This window comes from Zootoca vivipara, chromosome 2 (assembly GCF_963506605.1).
Source record: "Zootoca vivipara chromosome 2, rZooViv1.1, whole genome shotgun sequence".
In the NCBI taxonomy this organism is placed as follows: domain Eukaryota; kingdom Metazoa; phylum Chordata; class Lepidosauria; order Squamata; family Lacertidae; genus Zootoca; species Zootoca vivipara.
This window is the reverse complement of record NC_083277.1, coordinates 89,863,164-89,885,117: the sequence shown is the minus strand read 5'-3', so window position 1 is coordinate 89,885,117 and position 21,954 is coordinate 89,863,164. Positions and strand designations below refer to the sequence as shown.

At 43.8% G+C, this 21,954-nt stretch overlaps 1 protein-coding gene across 2 annotated transcripts in view; it reads left to right on the top strand.

Moving 5' to 3' along the window:
* MGAT5B (alpha-1,6-mannosylglycoprotein 6-beta-N-acetylglucosaminyltransferase B) overlaps nt 1-21,954 on the top strand; it is a 170,181-nt gene that overhangs the window by 139,104 nt on the left and 9,123 nt on the right. For both annotated transcript variants that reach the window (XM_035107960.2, XM_035107959.2), the window contains 3 exons: nt 2,958-3,113; nt 7,242-7,388; nt 9,548-9,664. In XM_035107960.2, the coding sequence (XP_034963851.2) occupies nt 2,958-3,113; nt 7,242-7,388; nt 9,548-9,664 (420 nt within the window). The remainder of the gene's footprint in view (nt 1-2,957; nt 3,114-7,241; nt 7,389-9,547; nt 9,665-21,954) is intronic.

The window sequence follows — 21,954 nt, the reverse complement described above, 5'->3', positions numbered from 1 at the left end:
ACTCTATGCAGAAACCAGAGGTTTTGTCAAAAGATGATCATAACAGTATTCACCCAAACCATATTTGCCGGAACCTGTGGTGCACCATAGATGTATACAACTTCCTTATTCACTTTAGCGTGCCACTGATTTGAAAGAAAGAATGTACTATAAACACAAAAGCAATATCAAGTGGATGTTCTCCAATGTAGCATCTACTGGTGGAACAGGGCTCCTCTTTTCTCTCCTACCCTGCATACCCCCCAAATCAGCTCCAGGCAGCTGATGTCAGGCATTTGGGAAGGCAGCGGGGGGAGTAGAGAAATGTGAAGTCCCATTGCACAATATGCTTTCCATTGCAAAAGCAGGCAGACATCATATCTATCTATCTATCCATCTATCCACACATACTATGCATATCTCCCATTATTTTAACAAATGCTGTCTGTAATATTCACATCCATTCTCAGAAAATCACACCTGATCTGAATATACTCCATTTCATTCCTCTAAACCCTATTTTGTATTGCAAATGATCGCTTCAATGTGCTTATCTACCTGCCTTTAAAAAGCATAGCTTTATATATACTGGGCTCAGTGATCATTTGCAATATGAACCTCTTGCTGACAGCTCAAAGGTCACTTGCAGACTTACTTCCTTTGGCCACAGTTCCATTACATAACCTTGTCTCATACATCCCACAGACTCTTGTATGAGAGACTTTACAGAAAGAAGTCGATTCCAAGCCCTCATGGAGTGCACTGGATGCTTCCAATTGGCACACTCAAAATGAATTTGCTCCTTTTGTTGATTTGCACAATTTTTGCTTTGCTTCTGAGCTTGTACACAATTTATTATTATTATTATTATTATTATTATTATTATTATTATTATTATTTCCATCAGTTTCTGAAAACATCCTTGGACCGGTTAGACATGGCTGTGCATTCCTTCCAGTCTCTGGTGTATTGTACATGAGCCCACATCATTATGTGACATGCCAGAGGCCTCCCACCATACAGGGCAAGACTTGGCACAGCCCAGATCTCTATGACATGGCAAAGCATCTCTGTGCTTACATGATGGGGCCTCTTGCCAAGGTCCATTTTAAAGCCTGGCATTCCCATAATGGAATCTAAAACAGAAGCATCAGCAGAATTCAGATTTGGATACTGGGCTTTATGAAAAACGTTCCCTACCCACGTGAGCCAACTCAGTCTTGTTCCCATCAAACATCTGGCTGATCAACCCAGCAGTTGGTGTGTGACGTTTTGCATGTGCGGAAAGTGCTGCACACTTCTTCATGGTTTTATGCTTCAGCCACAATACCAAATGTGGTGGAAGAATTGAAACAGATCTTTAAGTGTATTAGCATCCCCCAGTGGCAGCAAAAGTTGCATCACTTCTCTAAGTGCTTGAGGCAGGTGTCTGCTGCAGACAGCACAGGGAGGGTAAGTTAGAGCAAGGCTTGGCCATTAAAGTTCCCAGCCTTCTTTGTCTACTAAACCATAGCCCATACATTAATTTTTGTGGCTGGGAAGAGCTTCCTCTTTAGGCTGGGCTTCAATGAAGCCCAGGTCTCGATTGCTGTTTGTACCTCTGCTCTCACCCCCAAGTTTAATTTGGCTGGTTTGTGTCTTCTGATGCTGAAAAGTGTGAAGAAATTGGGGGAAGAAGGGAGAACAGAAAGAAGTCTGTTCCGCAAAGGACAATGCTGACCACAGCTGAATTTGCAGGGGAAGTTACTTCTCTTGTGCAGAATTTATGCTGGCAGGGAAAAGAGATCCATGCTTGGAAACATTGTGTGACATGTATTGATCTGCTAGCCTACTCATTTGATAGAGTGATAATGAAGTCCTTACCAGCTACGTGCGATTCTTAAAAGGCAACATCAAATGAGCTTCAGAGTTAATCAACCTAATGCAGGGCTCATTCCCCAAAGGAAAAATGCCGGAAAGCTGCAAGATAACACCTAACACATATGTGGGGAACCTTGGCCCAGTTTCATGCATGTAGGGGAGCCTGGAGGGAGAGAAGGAGCTCTCTACAAACCATCAGTTCAGCTCTTGGGCAACATATTCTTTTCCCAGGAAAAAGAAGTTTCCCCACCTCTGATCGGGCAACTGGTGTCTGCTTCTCAAAAGAGCATACCACCCACAAAATTTGATCAGATGTCATCTTCTTCCAAAGAGCAGGAGCTCTCTTTAAGAACAGGATACCTTTTGAATGCTCTAAGGCAGGCATCCCCAAACTGCGGCCCTCCAGATGTTTTGGCCTACAACTCCCATGATCCCTAGCTAACAGGACCAGTGGTCGGGGAAGATGGGAATTGTAGTCCAAAACATCTGGAGGGCCAAAGTTTGGGGATGCCTGCTCTAAGGGCATGGTAACATAATGTACTGGCATCACATTTTTTCTAACTGCTCAACACACTTCATTTTAGATTGCTACTTACAACATAGGAGCCAACTCCTAGGGGCCGACACCCCCCCAATAAAATATTTGAGGGGCCTTCCCTCCCCCAATTTGATGGGCATTGCCATTCAAATGATGTGCGTGTGCCGAGCCTTGTGATCAATTATGTGGAGCAGGGCTTACCTGCTCCCCATATTTTGTTCAAGTTGGCACCCCTGACTTACAATAACCTGGTTAGGTAGGCCAGTATTATCTCCATATTATAGAGGTGGTGGCTGAGAATGAGAGATGGAGCAGCTTGCCTAAGGCCCACCCAATATGCTCGTGCTTGAAGTGTGAATTTAAATCAGGAACATATTAGATACCCTAATCATTATACTAGCTGATCTCCCATTGTCTCTGCCGGGGTACATTTTTACTTGCTTGCTTAATTGGGGAAAGGTTACCATCTGGATGAGCCGTGACAAAATCTATGCAGCTGCACTGAATTTGATATGTCCTCACGAATTCTGAACTTTGTGTCTGGTAATCACAGATGGATTTCTTTCCTTTCTTTTCTCAGGGCAAAGAGAAGTTTCTAGCCATCCTGAACAAGTACATGGAGATCCACGGCACTGTTTATTATGAAACACAACGCCCCCCTGAAGTCCCAGCTTTTGTGAAGAATCATGGTCTCTTGCCACAGCATGAGTTCCAACAACTCCTGAGAAAAGCCAAGGTATTTGCCACAGGCAGAAAGAAAGAAAGGGTTGCGGCCAAATGAAACTTTGGCAATAAGAAATTCTCCTGTTGTGGGATGAAGGTCTTGGAGAATGCAATGGAAAAATTGCAGCAATAAAATGTGGGAATCCACAGGGGACAAAACCCTTAGGCAGTGCTCCAGGGCTGGTAATGGTGGTTGGCTGTTTCTTTCTTTCTATATCTATCTGTCTGTCTGTCTGTCTGTCTGTCTGTCTGTCTATCTATCTATCTATCTATCTATCTATCTATCTAGGAACCATGGAAGGGGGGGAAGGGAAGTTGATGTTTAATGTTTTGCTTTGTATATGTGATTATGGAAAAACTCTCTCATATACCATGAGACAAAATTTTAAAAGGGGGAAATCAGAATAAGCAGCAGTAAGGAGTGGTTTCTGGCACTTTACATCCTGTGCCTCTTGGCATAAGGTAGCAGGCACCCTGCAAAAAATGATAATATTGTTGCAAGTGGCCAAATCACAGAAATGAAATTCTGCTGTGAAAGCATTTCTCAATCCAGATCTTATGGGATATTTCTGTCATAAGAGAATGATAGTGTCTGTTTGGATTTACTTATTCCCTTTATTTTTTAACCAATTACATAAAAATTGAAATTTAGTTAAAGATGGATTTAGAGGCCTCTCATAACCAGAGGCCCTAAACTGTAGGTTACTTAGCACTGGTAAGAGTACAGGTTTACAATACAAAACTAGCCAAGTCTACTCAGATGTAAAGCCTATTGAATTCAATTGGCCTTACTCCCAGTTACTAGGGAGTAGGATTGCAGCCTTAGTCACATAGCTTCTCCAGGGTCCTTGCTCTCTTATCTCAGTGGGCCATAGGACATGTTCAAACTAGAGCGCTTTGCCTTGAGTTGGTGGGGGAACTTTTTTCTTTCTCTTTTTGCCAGTTCATTCCACAGTGTGTTGCTGAATAATTTCTCCCCTCTCCTGATCTGATCACTCCGTAAGCCTGCTAATGGTTCACCTCCACAGCTGGTAATGCAAGGCTGATGAAGCCACTGCTTGTATGAAAATGGCATAATAGAATTAGAAGGGCAAAGTAGCGCAGAGCGGAAATGGTTTGGGAAAAGTTTAATCTCATTATGGGAAGAGATAGCTGAAGATCTTACAGATGGATCTTCTTCATAATTATAGAGTCAGGAGTTCCTGCAACCCTTTAGCTATCTTGCTAGTGCTTCTAAAGAATTCACTGAAGCATATAATTGCAACAAAGAATTTATTAGGTTCGTCCTCCACTTTCTGTCCATGAACATTTAAAAGTCTCAGGTGTCTACACATTATTTTCTGTGACTTGCTCATGTCTTTAGCGACTTCAGAATGGTTTCAGCGTAGGAATGGAGAGTGAATGGAGCTTGAATCCCACCTTTGTCAAACCTCCACCCATTTCCCTCCTCACTCAATGATCTAAATTGAGCACAATCCAGTCAAAGTTCACCACTCACTCCAAAGACCTTGACTAAAACTCTCTTCTGTGTGCCCCAACCCAGGGGCAGAGGAAGGGGGTGCATTGGGGCAGTCTGCCCTGGGTATCACCACTGAGGGGGGTGGCAAAATGTCGGGTGGCACTCATTGTGGGTCCTGCAGTGAGCCTGAGCCACGCGTCTCTCCTGGGAGTGACATGGTGACTTGGGCGCCCGCAGGCTCCACACTGCCCCAAACGGTCTGCCCGCCACCTCCCCCCCAGCTGTAGGGCGGCTGAGTGGGAGGAGGCAGGCAGACTCCTTGGAGGCCCCGCGGAGCATCCTGCCCCAACTCGTCCTGCCCCACTGGCAGCTGGCCCTACCCCTGGCTGCAGGGCATGCATGCCACCCCAGGTGCCCGATTGGCTTGCTCCGCCGCTGCCCCAACCCTCTGAGGTGGTGGCACTCACCTGTCTGTCATGTCCTCCCCAGGGAGCCTTGCCCAGGTCCCCACTTTGCTGGGTTTTGGTGCCGTGAAATGACATTTCAATTTTATTTCCCCAGGCCTCTTAATCATTTGAACCTGCTTTAAAATTGTTGTGCTGGGTTTTTTTATTTTATTGTATCATTGAAACTTATTCTTCTTAACTTAAGCTGCTCTGGGATGTCGCTTGGTATTGATGGTGGTGGATATAAATTACTCAGTCAAGCAAACTATCAAATAGATAAAATAACCAACAGTTCTTTTGCAGCTCATGATAAACAATTGCAAAGGCAGATTTGCGCACATACTCTGGGGTTCATTTCTCCCAGTAAGGTGAACATCCTGTTAGCATTTGTCTCCCGGACCAAAGCCAGTGCACATATGCCCGGTAGAGTCCGGTGGTGCAATCAAATCTGTGATTGTTCCCCAACGTGAAGAACAACACACAAGCCATTGAATAAGGCTAAACTGCTTTACTGTGGCAAAATGCAGAGTCTGTCTCTGTTTGCCCAGCTCAGACATTCAGAGCTGTTCAGCATGGCTGCCTCTCTCTAGCATAGCAGGCAGTGAAGAGAGAACAAAGGAAACAACAGTCCCACTTCAGGAACAGAACAGTAGACGAACATCCTGTCTAAGTCACATCCACTCTGTGGAATGAACACACATACAGTCATATGATACACAACAATCCTACGACTGCAGACGGGGAATGAATCTCCCAACACATCCACCTGCCAACAAAACACAAAGCAAAGCAAAGCAAAGCAAAGCAAAGCAAAGCAAAGCAAAGCAAAACAAAACAAAACAAAACAAAACAAAACAAAACAAAACAAAACACTTATTGGTGGTTTTGCTCATGGAAGCATGTTGCTCAAAATAGCCATGTGCCTCCTCTTCCCAAGGGGAAGCACCACATGGAAAGAAAGAGGGTAGGGAAGAAGAAGAAGAAGAAGAAGAAGAAGAAGAAGAAGAAGAAGAAGAAGAAGAAGAAGAAGAAGAAGAAGAAGAAGAAGAAGAAGAAGAAGAAGAAGAGCAGAAGAAGAAGAAGCAGAGGAGGAGGAGGAGGAGGAGGAGGAGGAGGAGGAGGAGGAGGAGGAGGAGGAGGAGGAGTTTGGATTTGATATCCCGCTTTATCACTACCCGAAGGAGTCTCAAAGTGGCTAACAATCTCCTTTCCCCTCCTCCCCCACAACAGACACCCTGTGAGGTGGGTGGGGCTGAGAGACTTCAGAGAAGTGTGACTAGCCCAAGGTCACCCAGCAGCTGCATGTGGAGGAGCAGGGAAGCAAACCCGGTTCCCCAGATTACGAGTCTGCCGCTCTTAACCTCTACACCACAATGGCTCTCCAGAAGAGCTTGTGCAGAAACTCTGTGTGGATGCAGAGATTTATTGTATTTATTTTACCAGTGGAGCAACTGGGGCATTGCCTGTCTACCCTCAACCAGCCCCTCAGCTGCCTACCTTCTAATTTACAACAGCCAGTCCAGCGGGTGGCACTGCCTGCCAGTCTCCTCCTCCTTATTCTCAGAGTTGATTCTTTGTAGCACTCAGCAGGGAGGAGGATGGGAACAAGGCTAGAATGAGTTGGCTCTGCCTGTCATTGGCTCTGGTGCCACCTACTGCTAGTCCTCCTGCCTTCCACCCTACCAGTCCCAATTGGCATCAGGCACTTTAATGTATTTTACAAAATGACAGGAACACGCTAAAGGATAAGAGACAAGCCCAATCCCAAATTCACCAATTTCAACTCCTATGACTGTCTAAATTAAGAATAATTTTTAAAAAAGGTTTTTTAGCTCCAACCCCCAGTTTCCTGGGCTAATTCAAATATTTTCATACGAAGGCAACAATATTTCTGAATAAAGAATATTGTTAAGTGGAAGAATGAAACTGCAACATGTTCAAAGACTATAGTTTGCTATCTGCCATGTTCGTTAAAATTTTATGCAAATTGTTAATTAGTGACTACTGAAACATGCAAATGAGTAGAGACTATCTGGGCCACGTGTCCATTCAACTGTTGTCCTCTTAAATGATACAGGGTGTTGGTACTGGACTAATTGCAGGACTTTCAGCCAACAGGTTAAAATGCCAAGCAAAGGGTTGATGGACCATTAACTCCCATGGCAAAGAACTGAAATAGCTTTAAAATAGTATGGTTGCCAAATATGCCTGAAATATCTGAATTTTCTCTTTGCAGCTCTTCATTGGGTTTGGTTTCCCCTATGAAGGCCCCGCCCCCTTGGAAGCAATAGCCAATGGGTGTGTTTTCCTGCAGGCTCGTTTCAACCCACCCCACAGTTCACTCAATCATGAATTCTTCAGAGGGAAGCCTACATCCAGAGAGGTAAGCTTGCTCTGAAATTATGCAGCGAAGATCTTAGACCTGAGCCTAATTGATCTGGGTATTTCTAAAGCAGGGATGAGCAGCCTGTGGCCCTCTAGATGTTGCTAGACAGGTCAGGGATGATGGGAGTTGTAGTCCAGCAGCAATGTCCAGAGAGCCACAAGTTCACCATCCCTGATATACTTGCAGCTTCATCACCGCTCTAATGGTGGGGTAGGAGAGCTGGAAAAATGTGCCCCTTGGGTTTCAGATAGTACAAGGGTAGACATGTCTAAAAAGCCTGGGACACAAATTTTCACAGCCCTCTAGCAACAATGATGGCTTATTTACCAGAATAGTATAGTATTTAGCATTAACTCTGGAAGTGTATACTCAATTCTGAATAAACTAAACCCCCTAGAGCAAAATATACATCAGAAGGCTTAGTTTGGTCAGAATTTATACACTTCCATACATACTTTACTTCTGGCAAATGAGCCACCATAGCTGCTAGAGGGCCATGGGAATTTGTGTCCCATGCTTTTTAGACATGTCTACCCTTGTAGTAGTAGTGGTGGTAATAATAATAATAATAATAATAATAATAATAATAATAATAATAATAATTTATTATTTGTACCCTGCCCATCTGGCTGAGTCTCCCCAGCCACTCTGGGCGGCTCCCAATTGAATATTAAAACAATACAGCATTAAATATTAAAAAGTTCCCTAAACAGGGCTGCCTTCAGATGTCTTTTAAAAATAGGATAGGTGCTTATTTTCTTGACATCTGTTGGAAGGGCGTTCCACAGGGCAGGTGCCACTACCGAGAAGGCCCTCTTTCTGGTTCCCTGTAACCTCACTTCTCGCAATGAGGGAACCGCCAGAAGGCCCTCGGTGCTGGATCTCAGTGTCCGGGCTGAATGATGGGGGTGGAGAAGCTCCTTCAGGTATACAGGACCGAGGCTGTTTAGGGCTTTGAAGGTCAACACCAACACTTTGAATTGTGGTACTTCCTGCCAACCTAGCAGTTCGAAAGCATGTCAAAGTGCAAGTAGAAGGTAAACGGCATTTCTGTGTGCTTATCTGGTTCGCCAGAAGTGGCTTTGTCATGCTGGCCACATGACCTGGAAGCTGTACGCCGGCTCCCTTGGCCAATAACGCGAGATGAGCGCCGCAACCCCAGTCATCTGCGACTGGACCTAATGGTCAGGGGTCCCTTTACCTTTACCTTTTACCCATGTACTATCTGAAACCGAAGTGACACATTGCTTGCCAGATGTGAAATATATTGGCATTATTTTCAGCTCTGGTACCCCACTATAAATGTACCAGCCTTTCAGAGAACCAGTGTGTTCTAGGGGGTGGGATTATGACCTATGATTTGGGACAGGAGCACATTGGGTGGAATTCAACATAGTGCTAAGTCCCTCATTCCATCAGTGTGAAGATTTCACCATGGTCAACAAAACATTATCTCCACCTCCCCCCCCCTCCAGCTCATGCCCCCTAAATCTGTTCTAAGATTTTCTCCAACCCTGTGGGGTAGATTTGGGGAGTGTGTAGGGCATGTGCATCGGGGGGGGGGGGAGAGAGAGCGAAGGAGGTTCCTGTTACTCAAGAAATCCTTGCACTGATGGGATGTAGTAGTTCATAATGCCTGTTTTTCTCTTCCAGCCTTGGTTCCCTCATTTGTAAAAGTATTAGAGGGGGGGACCTGTACAGGTGAGCTGTTGTGAGAATGAAGGAGAGCTGCTTCAAATGCCACATTGCCATGATAAAATTACAATAAGAAAAAGTGCATACCTTGTAATGTGTATATAGGTGCATGAGGGAAGGGTGAGGCAGTTAGCCACATTATGTACAGGAATTAGAGAAGATGGTTGTCCCTGAATTAGTACGTGTCTGAAAATGAGTATATCTTCCATGACTTAAAGGAGTTTGTACTATATATAAGCTCCACTCAGTTTCCTTTATTTCCTTATTGCATAGCTGCCAAGTTATCCATTTTTTAAAGGGATTTTCCCTTATGCTGAATAGGCTTCCTCGCGAGAAAAGGGAAAACTTGGCAGCTATGCCTTATTGCCATTTCTGATCCTCACCCTTTGCTTTGTTTTCTGAAATGCTTGCAGTCACAGTGCCCCCTGCAGGAAGTATTATGTTTCCTTTCTGTGTTTTAGGTTCCCTCCCAGCATCCCTATGCAGAGGATTTTATTGGGAAACCCCATGTGTGGACAGTGGACTACAATAATTCAGAGGAATTTGAAGCTGCTATCAAAGTCATTATGAGGACTAAGGTAATTGCCAGCCAAGCCTCCTGAAACATTATTATTCATAGGAATTGTGCCATTTATTTCAGTATTTTGCCAAAAAATAAAAAATAGAAAAATACCCCAGTGGGTGGATTCAACAAGAATGATGGCAGGTAGAAAATCTGTGTGGGTTTGCAGTGCATCTCAGGAAAATAAAGAAAAATGTGACCTATATCAGGTGTATTCTATCCCCACCCCTACAAACTGTAGGACAGGAAGCCAGGCCATCTGGATTAGAAAGTGTTAATAAGTGAGTGAGCTGTGTTTTGCTTCTACTTTCTTAACTTCTCCTCAAAGTTTCATTTTTTAAAATGTCACTTTCAACAAACACAGTTAAAAATAAAAACCCGGCATTTAGAATCTCAAGACATGGGAGTGTGTCTCTCACGTGACTCCCAAAACACTCTTGAGTGTTTCACGACCGTTTCCAACTTTATTTTAAGATGTACATAGAGGGGGGGGGGAGAAATGTGATTCAGTTCACATTTAAAGGCAAGTTTACTTGATCTGCACTTTCTGAAGCAATATGAGCACCAAGACGCAGCTGTCCCTTGAAATTTTCACTTCTTTGAATTTTGCAATGCCTATCCATATACAAAAACCCACATACTGTTGGAAAGTGTGCACAAAATTGCACATATTCATGAAAATAACGTGCAAGTATGCATTATATTAGGGGAAATTGCACTGCAAAAAAATGTGTCTGTTAGGCAAAATTGCATACAAACATGAATATGTTCAGATAAATTTGCAAAAAATAATAAAAATAATGGCTTTTCATGAAGACTTAAAAAAAACACATATGGGAGAACTGACGACTGGAAAAAATGAGAAATGGAGACAAAACAGAACTGACAGATCCACCCGTCCCTGCATGTACATAAACATAATGTAGGACAATCACACACATTCAACTATTTCATAGCAGTGATCCACATATGGCAAACTGAATGCTAGCATTTCTGTTCCTGGTTTTACCAAGCATGCATCTTTGCAGTTAAAAGCAAAACTAAACTTACATTTGAAAGAAATACTTCTAAAGTGACTTTTGCAAGCATTCAAAGACCAAATGAGACATTGCAGTTGATATCTGGCTACCGCGAAAAATGGCTGCCATGCATTTTGCTCTCATTCTTCCCTGTGGAATATTGAGGGAGAATTTATACCTTGTGACTTGTGTGACATCAGAATGTTCAACAAGGTCTTAAGGATAGCTCAGTCGGGAGAACATGAGCCTCTTAAGAGACCCTTAATCTCAAGGTCATGGGTTTGAGTCCCATAGTGCGCAAAATATTTTTTGCACTGCAGGAAGTTGGACTAGATGTCCCTCATGGTCCCTTCCAACTCTGCAATTCTATGAATACAATCCTGTGAAATAAACAGATGACCAGGCCTGCTGTCCGCACCGAGGTCTGCTCATGAGGGTGAAACACACATGTCATGAGTGATGCAATGTTGCCTTTGCTAGTTGATACAGAAGAGGAAGGGGAAAACAGGTGTATTTCCTGCTGTTTTTTTTGAAAGCAGTCACACCTTTGCCACTGTAACATCTAGTTTAGCCCTAAGATATGAGTTTTAAGATTGCATGTACAGAAAGAAGTAACATCAGCCACAGGCCTCAGCATTTATACATTTGTTTTCAGATAAATCTTTTTCAGCTTCTGGGCAATTTCTCAAAGATTGCTCCGCAGGGCCTCTCCTGTATCAGGAGATATTAACACAACTTGCCTGCTGTTCACTCCTACCATGCAAGTGCTATAAAAGCTCAGGATAATTTATCTTCTTTGATTTAATTATTCATTATTAGTATATTAGCAGTATTTGTATTAAGCCAGCCAACAATAAGAGGAAGAGCCTCAAGTGCTGCGTTTTAAATATGAGCATTGTAGACACACACAGACACACACTTTTTAAAAATAATAATAATAATAATGACTGGGAAGTAAGGAAAAGGACCTTCTGAAAAATGCAGCACCTGCTGTGTGATGCGGTTTCTCAAAGACTTTTAAAATGTATCTGTCATGAATATTTACTTCTCCCACAGCAGAAGCCTTTCAAGTTGTCCAGATCATTAAAGTCAATTCTCCTGGAGGGGGAAAATGTGCTGATCTCCATTTTGCTCACAATTTGCTTTGGGTGGGGGAGATGGGTGTCTCTATTGTTTTAAAAGACAATGCGCTGCAAAATGGTGCCTCTCTTAATACCCAAGTCTGACTCAGAAGGTTGGCAGGAATCAAGGGACTCAAATCAACTGAGTGACTATTAAAAGGGATATGTTTTTTAGGAACCGGTGATTGCTGCTTCACACATTACGTAGTAGCAACTCCAAGCTTGTCTCCAAGTGAACACAGGCCAGGAAGCTATCACCAGTCCCAGCTCCCCAATAAGCATACCTGGATCACCCAATCCACATATTAGTCTGTAGCAAAAGAAAACAGAGAGAGTCTGGTGGCTTCTTAAAGACTACTAGATTTATTTTTTTCATTACAGTTTCATGGCTGTAAAGGAAACAGCCACAATATATCATCTCTTCCTTAAGGTGACACAAGACAGTGGTACCTCGGGTTAAGAACTTAATTCATTCTGGAGGTCCGTTCTTAACGTGAAACTGTTCTTAACTGGAGGTACCACTTTAGCTAATGGGGCCTCCCGCTGCTGCTGTGCCGCCGCTGCACAATTTCTGTTCTCATCCTGAAGCAAAGTTCTTAACCTGAGGTACTATTTATGGGTTAGCGGAATCTGTAACCTGAAGCATCTGTAACCCGAGGTACCACTGTACTCGTTTGTTTCCGTATGACATGAAGGTTTGCTACCTTGTTTAGACTGCTGGGCATGAGAGATGGGGCCTTCTTGGTGGTGGCTCTGCCCTTGTGGAGTTCTGTTCCAGTTGAGATTCAAATCACCCTACGATCCCAAGTTCTGACACTTTTCTCCCCACCCTTGCAAGTATACTATACTTCTGCTGCTGTGTTTGGTGCCTCTAGTTTCATCAGATGTTGTGGTTTTATATTTTACGTTAGCATGAAGTAAGCAACTTTGTGAAGTCTTGGCCCTGAAACAAATAAATTAATATCCTTCCCCTCCGCTACAAGTTCAATTAATCAAACTTAGACCGCTCAAACTAGCAACCAAGTAATAGGAAGCAATAACAACCCTCCAGTATCTGAGTAGTTGGTCTGATGTGGGGGTGGAGGTTTCTGATCTCCATATCTCCAAAATTTTGAGAAATACCCTCTGTACGCTGAGAAACATAACTATTCTCTGAGCATGTAAACAAGATAAAATAGGGTAAAATGCCCTCCCTTACTGATGTAATGTGGTGGCCTTTATCATGACACAGCTTGCATTTTAGAACAGGGGCAGCCAATGTGGTTCATCTGATCCAGCCAGCATGGCCTATGCTTAGGAATGATGGTGATTTTAGTCCAATGGCATTTGGAGGGTAGCACGCTGGCTAGCCCTGTCTTCAAGGAAGAACCCAATCTGAGAGCAAACGGGAGGTTTCATAATATATTTGACTGAAGAGACAAGACAACAGCCGATTGCATGATTAAAAGCAGGTGGGGCATGTCTCCTCAAAAGCAGGGTCCGTTGTCAGCCTCCTGCTATAGAAGCTGTGCATCTACTCTAAAACCACTTTGCTCCAACTGTGGGCCTATATTTGGTTCAAGTTCAAAATTGGTCCATAATGATGTAGGGCAAGATTTTCCTGTTGTTGGAGAACTGTATGAGATGAAACCCTGCAAAGGGGGTCAAGTTGGGTCAGGCCTCACATTTCAAAAGAACGCTGCCAGGAAGCTAAAATAAGACCTTCGGAGCCTTCTTTTCTTTAACAAGTGTTAAACAGATTGAACCGCTTTCAATGAAGAGCAAAAGAGTGGCAATGAGACCTCTCCCCGCCCACGCAGTAGACACACTTCAAACGGAGGACCAAGTTAGGCGCTCATCTTCAAACTATGAATTATGGTCTCTTATTGACTCGCTTTGAAAATCCAGACCAATGTCGCTATATGAATCCTTAGGTTTTGTCATTCGTATAAATGACAGGAGCTATTTGTTCAATTCCTCAGTCTCAGACAGAAAGGTGGGCCTGCATCAGCAAGAAATTAGGGCTGGGGGGGGAATTGGTTTTGTTCGCATTTCAGTCTGCACTTCTCGAACCAATACAGTGGGTGCTTGGGTTGCGAACGTGATCCGTGCGGGATGCACATTCGCAATCCGCAGCATTCACAACCCGCATCTGCGCACACGCGGGTTGTGATTCGGCACTTCTGCGCATGCGCAAAGTGGAATTTAGCGCTTCTGTGCATGCGCGCATTCCAAACCTGTAAGTAACCCATTCCAGAACGTCTGGGATCGGCATGGAGCGCAACCCAAAAAGACGTAACCCACAGCGGACGTAACATGAGGTATGACTGTATGCCAACTGACGCATGTTTATCCTTCAAAATTCACATTCCCCTGAATTTTGTAGTGCAGTTCTCCAATTAATGATGTTTTAAAAATGCTACTGCTAGGGGAAAGGGTGCAGAATTATCCTGGATGTTGTGGCAATGCTATGCCAGGTAGCAGGAGTCCTCTTCTGCTGATGAAGTGGAGGCTCTGATAAGGAAGTCAAAGGGCACACAGGGCTTGCTCCAGGCATGTTGCTACCTGACAGACCTGCAGCGTCTGTGTCCCACCTAACCGGAGGATGTGGCACTGCCATCCTCAAACTCAGAGGACTCCATGGGGGACTCAGTAAAACCAGCAACTCCCCTACTCTGGGACAGTAAGAGACCAATGGAGAGAGCTGGGTTCCTTTCAGCAAAGCAGCACCTTCCAGTATGGGCGAGACTCATCATCAGGAGGCAGTTGTGCTACTATCATATAGGGCTGAGGCTGAGGTTGTTCTCTGCTGAAGCAACAGAGGAGCTTTGTGTTTGCAGAGCACAGGTTGAGCCCCTGCATTCCATCTGCACCATTCTCCACCTATTCTTGCAAATTTGCACTAAAATACTGGTGAATTTTCAAGGGAGGTTTTTGCTTGTTTGTTTTTTAAAGCGGAAATGTGGAAATGTGAAGAACTGAAGACTGGAAAATGAGAAACCGGAGGAAACAAAAATTATCATATATGCCCAATCAGCAGACAGGTGGGTGGGCAAGGTCACCCCACAAACAGCAGGGAGACCAAGAAGGATGTGATGCAGCTGCCCCCCATGGCAGAACCAGAGGTGGTAGTGATCACACATGGGGTAGAAGCAAACAGAGTCCGGGGCTCCAGGTTCTAGCTTAACAGCTCCTGATCCCACTGACAACAATGGAGTTTGGATCCACCCTTCATTTTAGTTTAAGATGTAAGAAAACTTTGATACCACAATGCAACTGAAATGTGCAGTGAAACTCTGAGAGAAAATTGTTGGCTGGCGTACCCCCTCAGCCCTGTCCTACCCTCAGTACCCATTCCAGAACGCATCTTCCTAGGCTACTCCCTCAACACATTAGAGCTGCTTTCAAAAATATGTTTTGTAAACCACCCGGAAAGCGGTAGAGAATACAATGTGATTTGCAGCCACTTTGCTTCTTTCTATTTTTAAAGGGCTAGGATATTAGAGATGCTGTCAAGGCAATTAGGCCTAAAAACTGACCTACCTTAAAAGCTTGAAAGCCTTATTATAGTCTTTTTGCTGCTGGGTTCCCTTGATACGTTGTCTTTGAAACACTATTCTGCTGCAGCAGGAAATGTACAAAGGAAAAAACAACAGCAAGGTTGAGGAGGAGTCTGGGTGGCTTAGAATGGACGTTCTCAACAGGCTGTCTATGTCCTGAAGTTTTCTTCCCCTGCCTCCAATCTGACTAGAATGGGAATCTTTGAATTTGTGAGTAATACAGAGGTAGTCAACATGGCATCCTCCAGATCAGGCATGTCAAACCTGCAGCCCTCCAGATGTTTTGGACTACAATTCCCATCTTCCCCAACCACTGGTCCTGCTACCTAGGGATCATGGGAGTTGTAGGCCAAAACATCTGGAGGGCCGCAGGTTTGACATGCCTGCTCCAGATGTTTCTGAACTACAACTCCCATCCTCTCCAAGCATGGGCCATGCTGGTTAGACCTGATTAGTCAAACAACATCTGGAAGCCACCACATTGGCTACCCCTATGGTAGATAGTCTAAGTGTGCAGAGCTCCTTCTCCTGTTGTTCTGAATGAAGAGCATTGCTTGTTACTAAAGCTTGTGCAAGCTTCTCTGCACACCAGCCAAACACAGCTGAGCTAGAAGTTCAAGATTCCCCCCCCCCCTCAGAGGTTGTGCTGGCCTAGTTTATGCACTCATGTTTTTGGTCCAGCTATCCAACATAAGCTATGGTTCCTGAAGATAATTATAGCATGAGCTTACCGGGGGTTTTTCTTGCGACACTCAGCATCTCATAGCATAAGGAGAGGAGACTACAGAGCAGCTGCATGGAGCCAAGAGAACATGTGAGACAAAAAAGACAAATTGCAGCCCACAGGGAAAGGTGACACTGGGAGTATTGTCCCTGTGATGAATTACAGCTCTTAACGGAGGGGTTAAAGGCGACAGGCAGAGACAGGCTTTCCTTTGAGGTCATTTGCTTGAACTTCAGCTTCTACATTTTCAAAGAAAAAACCACGGTTCTTACACAAGCAATTTAATACAGCCAATATTCTGGTGTAGTGAAGGGAGAAGCCTTCATTATATTAAAGTCAAATGTACAGGAATATAATGGAAAATTATATATTTCAGGCTATGCTTGGGAGAGTAGCATATTAAGCAATGCTGTGAAAATAGCTGGTTAAAATATCCCCAGGCTGCTGCTACACACTGTTAGACAATTGCATTATTTTCTATTTATTTGGCTGATAACATTTAGGTTGGGCTTTCTCCCCCCTACCTTCCTCCCACAATTTTGTTTGAGAAGGATTCATTATTCTTCTCAGAGCTATGATTCCTGTTGAAAACCCAGATTCCTGTGGAGAAATCATAAATTTGAATCTATTCCTGGGTTGTGAGTACGTTTGCTTGCTACCCAAGAGGTGCCCTCTTTTAAGGGACTGTATTTATCATGGTACATTGGTACTGCTGCAATAAAACCAACTTCCAGACCACCTCTACAAAAATGTGGCTCAGCTGACATGCCTAGAGACTGAGAGGAAGCTCACATCTAGGTGAGATGACCTGTTACTATGTTGGCCACCCTGAGTGGCTGGAGCAACACAGTCAGATGGTGGTATTACTACTACTACTACTACTACTACTACTACTACTACTACTACTGGCCATTGTTCTCCATACTGCAATTGAGTCTTCATACCTGTTTCCCAACCAAGAAGGAAATATTAGATTTATTCAAGGGAATGTTCCTTGTTACAGAGTACAGTGGAACCTCAGTTTATGAACACCTCGGTTTACGAATGCCGTGGACCCGTCTGGAACGGATTAATCCACTTTCCGTTACTTTCAATGGGAAAGTTCGCTTCAGTTTATGAATGCTTCAGTTTATGAACAGACTTCCGGAACCAATTGTGTTCATAAACCGAGGTACCACTGTATCAATGGTACGCTAGCTGTTTGGCCGTAATAATAAATTTTCATTCATTCAGAGTATCAATGGGGCGCCCCCTTTAATGACGCCTTGGTATTACTGAGTTCCTCACACCTGAACTCTCCAAGTGGTGCAGTTACGAACATCACATTAGCACAGACATCTGTCTGAAGCTGCTATTTGCATTTCAAGGGAAGCTTCCATTGCTGCCAATGGAACTGTGGCAGGGAGAGGAAAAAGTTAAGCATTCCCTTCCTAAGGCTGCTCCGGTTATCCCTTGGCTGCTATTTACATAACCAAAAGCAACAACAATAGTGTTCGTGCAATTAATGGCAGGTCCAGTTTGGGCCTCGGTGAAGAAGGGCTTCTCACAGAGACTGCTGTTCCAGAATAGCATGGGATATTGTATCTGGGCCTATTTTAAAAGGAAGGTACACATTTGTTTCTTTGAGTTATTTCTTCCTCTCGGTGCTGCTAATAGCCTCACAAAGTCCAAAGGGGCCTACGAAACAAACATTGTGTTTATGCCATGGATGTCAAAGAGAATACATACTGTGAAGTGTCTTCTGACATGTTTTTCTCTCCCCTACCCACCCATTTCCCATTTTACCCACCTTGTGCCTATTCGGCTAGATAAACCTGAACATAATTAAGAAAAACTTGTTACTTCTTCGCTTCTTATGCAGGCTGTCAGGGCTACACATGCTGGTGGTTTTTGATGGCTCCTGTTATGAGGATGGCATCTGTTCCCTTCCTGGCACCAGAGTGCAAAGGGAGTCTTTGATGGATGAGAGAAATGTGGTTTCCCAACCCCTCTGGAATCTCCCCCCCCCCTCCACTGTGGCTCTCATTCTAATCAGCCTCCCTGCCTTCCCTTGGGCACAAGCACTTTCCTCATTATCTTGTCTTTTCTGCATTTTTCCTCCTGCCCTTGTCCCTGTAATCGAAGCACTCATCTTCGCTACACTATTTCTGATGACCCATCTGTTCACCACGGTCCCAAGAGCACCTCTTGCATTATCTCTTTCTTCTCTTCCTTCTGTTTATACATTCAGATGGTGCAGTCAAGGCCACAGCAAAGTGCCAATTCCTCCAAAATAATTGTTTAATTAAAATCCGACACTTCCTACCTCCTGTTGGTCACTGCGGTGTTTTGAGACCTTTCCAGAACACTATCTATCATAAGAGTGGCGGTCTCCCTCTGGGGGAGAAAGAGGATACAAACACGCTCCGTTTGAGGCCAGATTCCATTTTACATTGTACCCAGGTAGACCTACTGAACTTAGCACAAAATGCCAAAATGTAATTTAGTAGAACATTAGCTCTGATGGTGCCAGGTTCTGGCCCTGGAACTAAGGGGAAGCCAAAACCTAATTGAGAGGTGAAGCATTGTACCAGAGCCAAGTCTGATTACTTATTCTTTGAGGGCTGTGCAATTTAGCTGCGGGATGACTCTGCTGGTATTAGACTCTCTAGAGTAAATTAAATAAAAATTATTCTTTGAGGCCACTAAGGGTGGCATTGTGCCATTGTGTGTTTCATGTGATGATTGCATTTGTCTTATGATGCCCTGGTTGTTTTAAGCCTTGGTTGCCTTTATGCAATCCTGAGAAGTACTTCCTCTCTCCCTCAAGCAATGGGTAGGAAATAGTTTACTCATGATCAGATGGCATGGTGATAATGATCGAAGGAACCACTCCTCCGGAGAGTGAAACAAGCTCGCTCCAAGGAAAGCGTGGTGATGAAGTGGCACTTAGTCAACTTCAGGCCAAGAGCATGACATACACCAACACTCGACTTGCTCAAGACCAGTTATTTTGATGGATTTTGATCAAAAAGGTTTTTATGTGTGTTCTTAAGTTCAGAAAATTAGGCCACCACTATCTGTCTTAATACAATGACTTGTTCTGCTCCTTCTTGGGGAGCCAGCCAAGCTAAAGCCTCACCCCAAACCTGGTATTCTACGAGTAACGGCTTCACAATTTGTAGGCCCTTCTGCCTTCATTTCGGGCTTTTGTTCCTTTTGTAGGTTGACGCAGCAATCCTACACATGCTTATCTGGGAGTAAGGCTTATTTATTTAATCATTCCCTTTAATTTCTCATCTTTACTACCTGGAGCCCAGGGTGGGGTTGTATGTGACTCTCTCCTTTCTCCATATCGCTTTCAATGAGATAGGTTAAACCAGGCGCACTGCATCCCATCTTCTTGCTTGAGGTAAAACGAGAAGTGCCGCCCTGCCACCAGCTGGGCCACCTGCCGCACCGCCTCCACCACCAGTGGAGAAGTAGACCCAGCACTGGCATTGATTTCCATCAAAATCTCACCCAAACCTCATGAGATCCCATGCACTCCATGAGGTCTTTCAAGATTTCAGTGAGATCTCACCAGAAATCATTGCCGATCCCAGCAGCAGAGGCAATGAGCGAGTGGGGGGCTCCTGGGAGTGCCACCTCAGGGGCTTCACCCTGCCTCATGGGTGCTCCAGGCCTGGGTTAAGCTGAGACTTGGTCTTTACAGCTGAGTAAAGAGATGAACTCTGATCTCCCAGATCCTAGTCCAACACTCTAACCACCACACCACACAGGCTCTCACTATATACTACACTCTAGCTCTGAGTAGATGTACGTAGGACTGCATGGTAAGGATTGTTCCATAGCTACCAGCTGTTTTCTAGGACTTGTTTTTTGTTCATCATTTCCCCAATTTTGCATTTGATGGATGCTTAAAAACAAAAAATAAATCTGTTAATCTGTGCATATGTGCACTAGATTCTTGACATACGCACGCAGCCTTTGTAGAGAGTAAATATTGCTGAATGTGCTTGAGTTGCAACTGTTCTGTAATAAGTCCAATGAGATCCATTCGAAAACAGCTAGAAATGAGGAGTTAACAAATAAAACTGTAAACACACCCTGCTTAAAAAGCCAGTGCAAGTCAGTCTGTCATGGAGTAAATAAATTTAGTGACTTACTAGTTGCGATGGTGCTATTGTAAGCATTTCGAAATGGTGTTTGTGGCCATTCTGTAGATCTTCTCTTTGCCCTCTCCTCCATCTCCATTGCCTGTGTCAGAGCCACAGTTACTTTATTTATGCACTGTCTTCTCATATCTTCAAAGCAGTTGAAGTTGTGGTGTCGATTGAGAAGGCACCTACTATCCATGCCTTTTGTAGTCTATTACTGTTGAGTCCATCCATCATGGCCATCTGCTGTGCTGCCTGGATGGGGCACAGCTGAGAGTATCACATGCCCCAGAGGTGCACTTAGCTTGTACCAGAAGGTGGGCTTTTAGTGTTGCAGCTCCAGCGCTCTGGAATCAGCAGCTGAAACTCAGTAGGTGCCTCGCATCTTGATATTTAGGTGCTGAATGTATTTAGGTACTGGATGTATTTTTTACTAAGAAGGCTTTTCCTTAAGTGTGGTCCTATCAAATGTTAACTATATAGTTGTAGAAATGCTTGTATTGTTTTTAGAGTCTGTGTCTTTTTTCATTTCACCTCATTTCATCTTAGCTTCTGGTTGTGAAGCAGTTTTTAAATCTGCCAAATAAATAAATAAGCTGGTGAAATGCAACATTGACACCACCAGTACCACAAAAGCAGATTTCCCCCTTTCCCCCCCTTGCTTTTGGAATTAAAGTAGGACAATTCTGTCATATAGAAATCTATTTTATGTGTGAACAATGAAGTACAATGCAGAGCTCTCTGCTAGGAGAGTCAAGTAGGTAATCTGTGCTACGACAAGCTAGACACTTCTATTTAAGGAACTCACAGAAGCGCCCATCACTTTCCTGTCTGAAGGTTGCCGAATCAAACCAGGGCAAGTTCAATAATTCATAGGCAGTATCAACTCCTGTCATTATGTCGAAACTGATTACCGTTTGCACCTGTAATTAGATATAATGGGTACAATCTCCAGCCTTGCTGAACTCTCATCTGAGATATTTATGGCAGAAGGTTGCTTAGCAGTGTCTCCTCCAGCCTTTGGAGTTACTCATACATCAGAAGAGAAGAAGTAACTCCGTTTAGCACATATGTGACTGGAACAGTAGACAGAAGATGTGTCATAAACTGATAGAGAGCCCTTGGCTTGTGACTCATTTGCTGCTCATTGCCTGCTGAGATACTCCTAGGACAGTGACATTATCATAGCATCCTAGAGCTGTAGGATTAGTATGGTTTTGAACATCGACTAGCTAGAACACAGGTATCCAATGTGATGCCTTCCAGATATTGCTGGACTACAACACCAATAATCCCTACCATTAGCCATGCTAGCTGAGGCTGATGGGAACTGCAGTCTGGAAACACCTGGATGGCATAATATTTTCTGCCCCTGATCTAGAGCCAGGATGTTGTGTATCCCTTGTGACATGTCCCACTATAGTGGTGGAGTTCTGGTCAGTCTTCTGTGGATCTATCACCATGTGAGGTGTTCTGAACATAAGGATTCTTCCTTTTGGAATAGTTTCATGGCAAATGGTGAAGTGGTATAACAGGGAATAATTACACATGATAGTAACAACAGACAAAAGAAGTATCCAATGTCCACCTTGTTTTGGCTGTTTTGTTAAGTTTTATTCATTTGTTTCCATTTTTAAAAGGCAGCTGTAATTTGTGAATCTTACATTAACACAGAATACTTTATATGGCTGGACCATTTGAATCTGAAAAGTTTGTTAGACATGAACTTCAGTGAGATCATTCTTCCATCAGCTTTAGCTACCT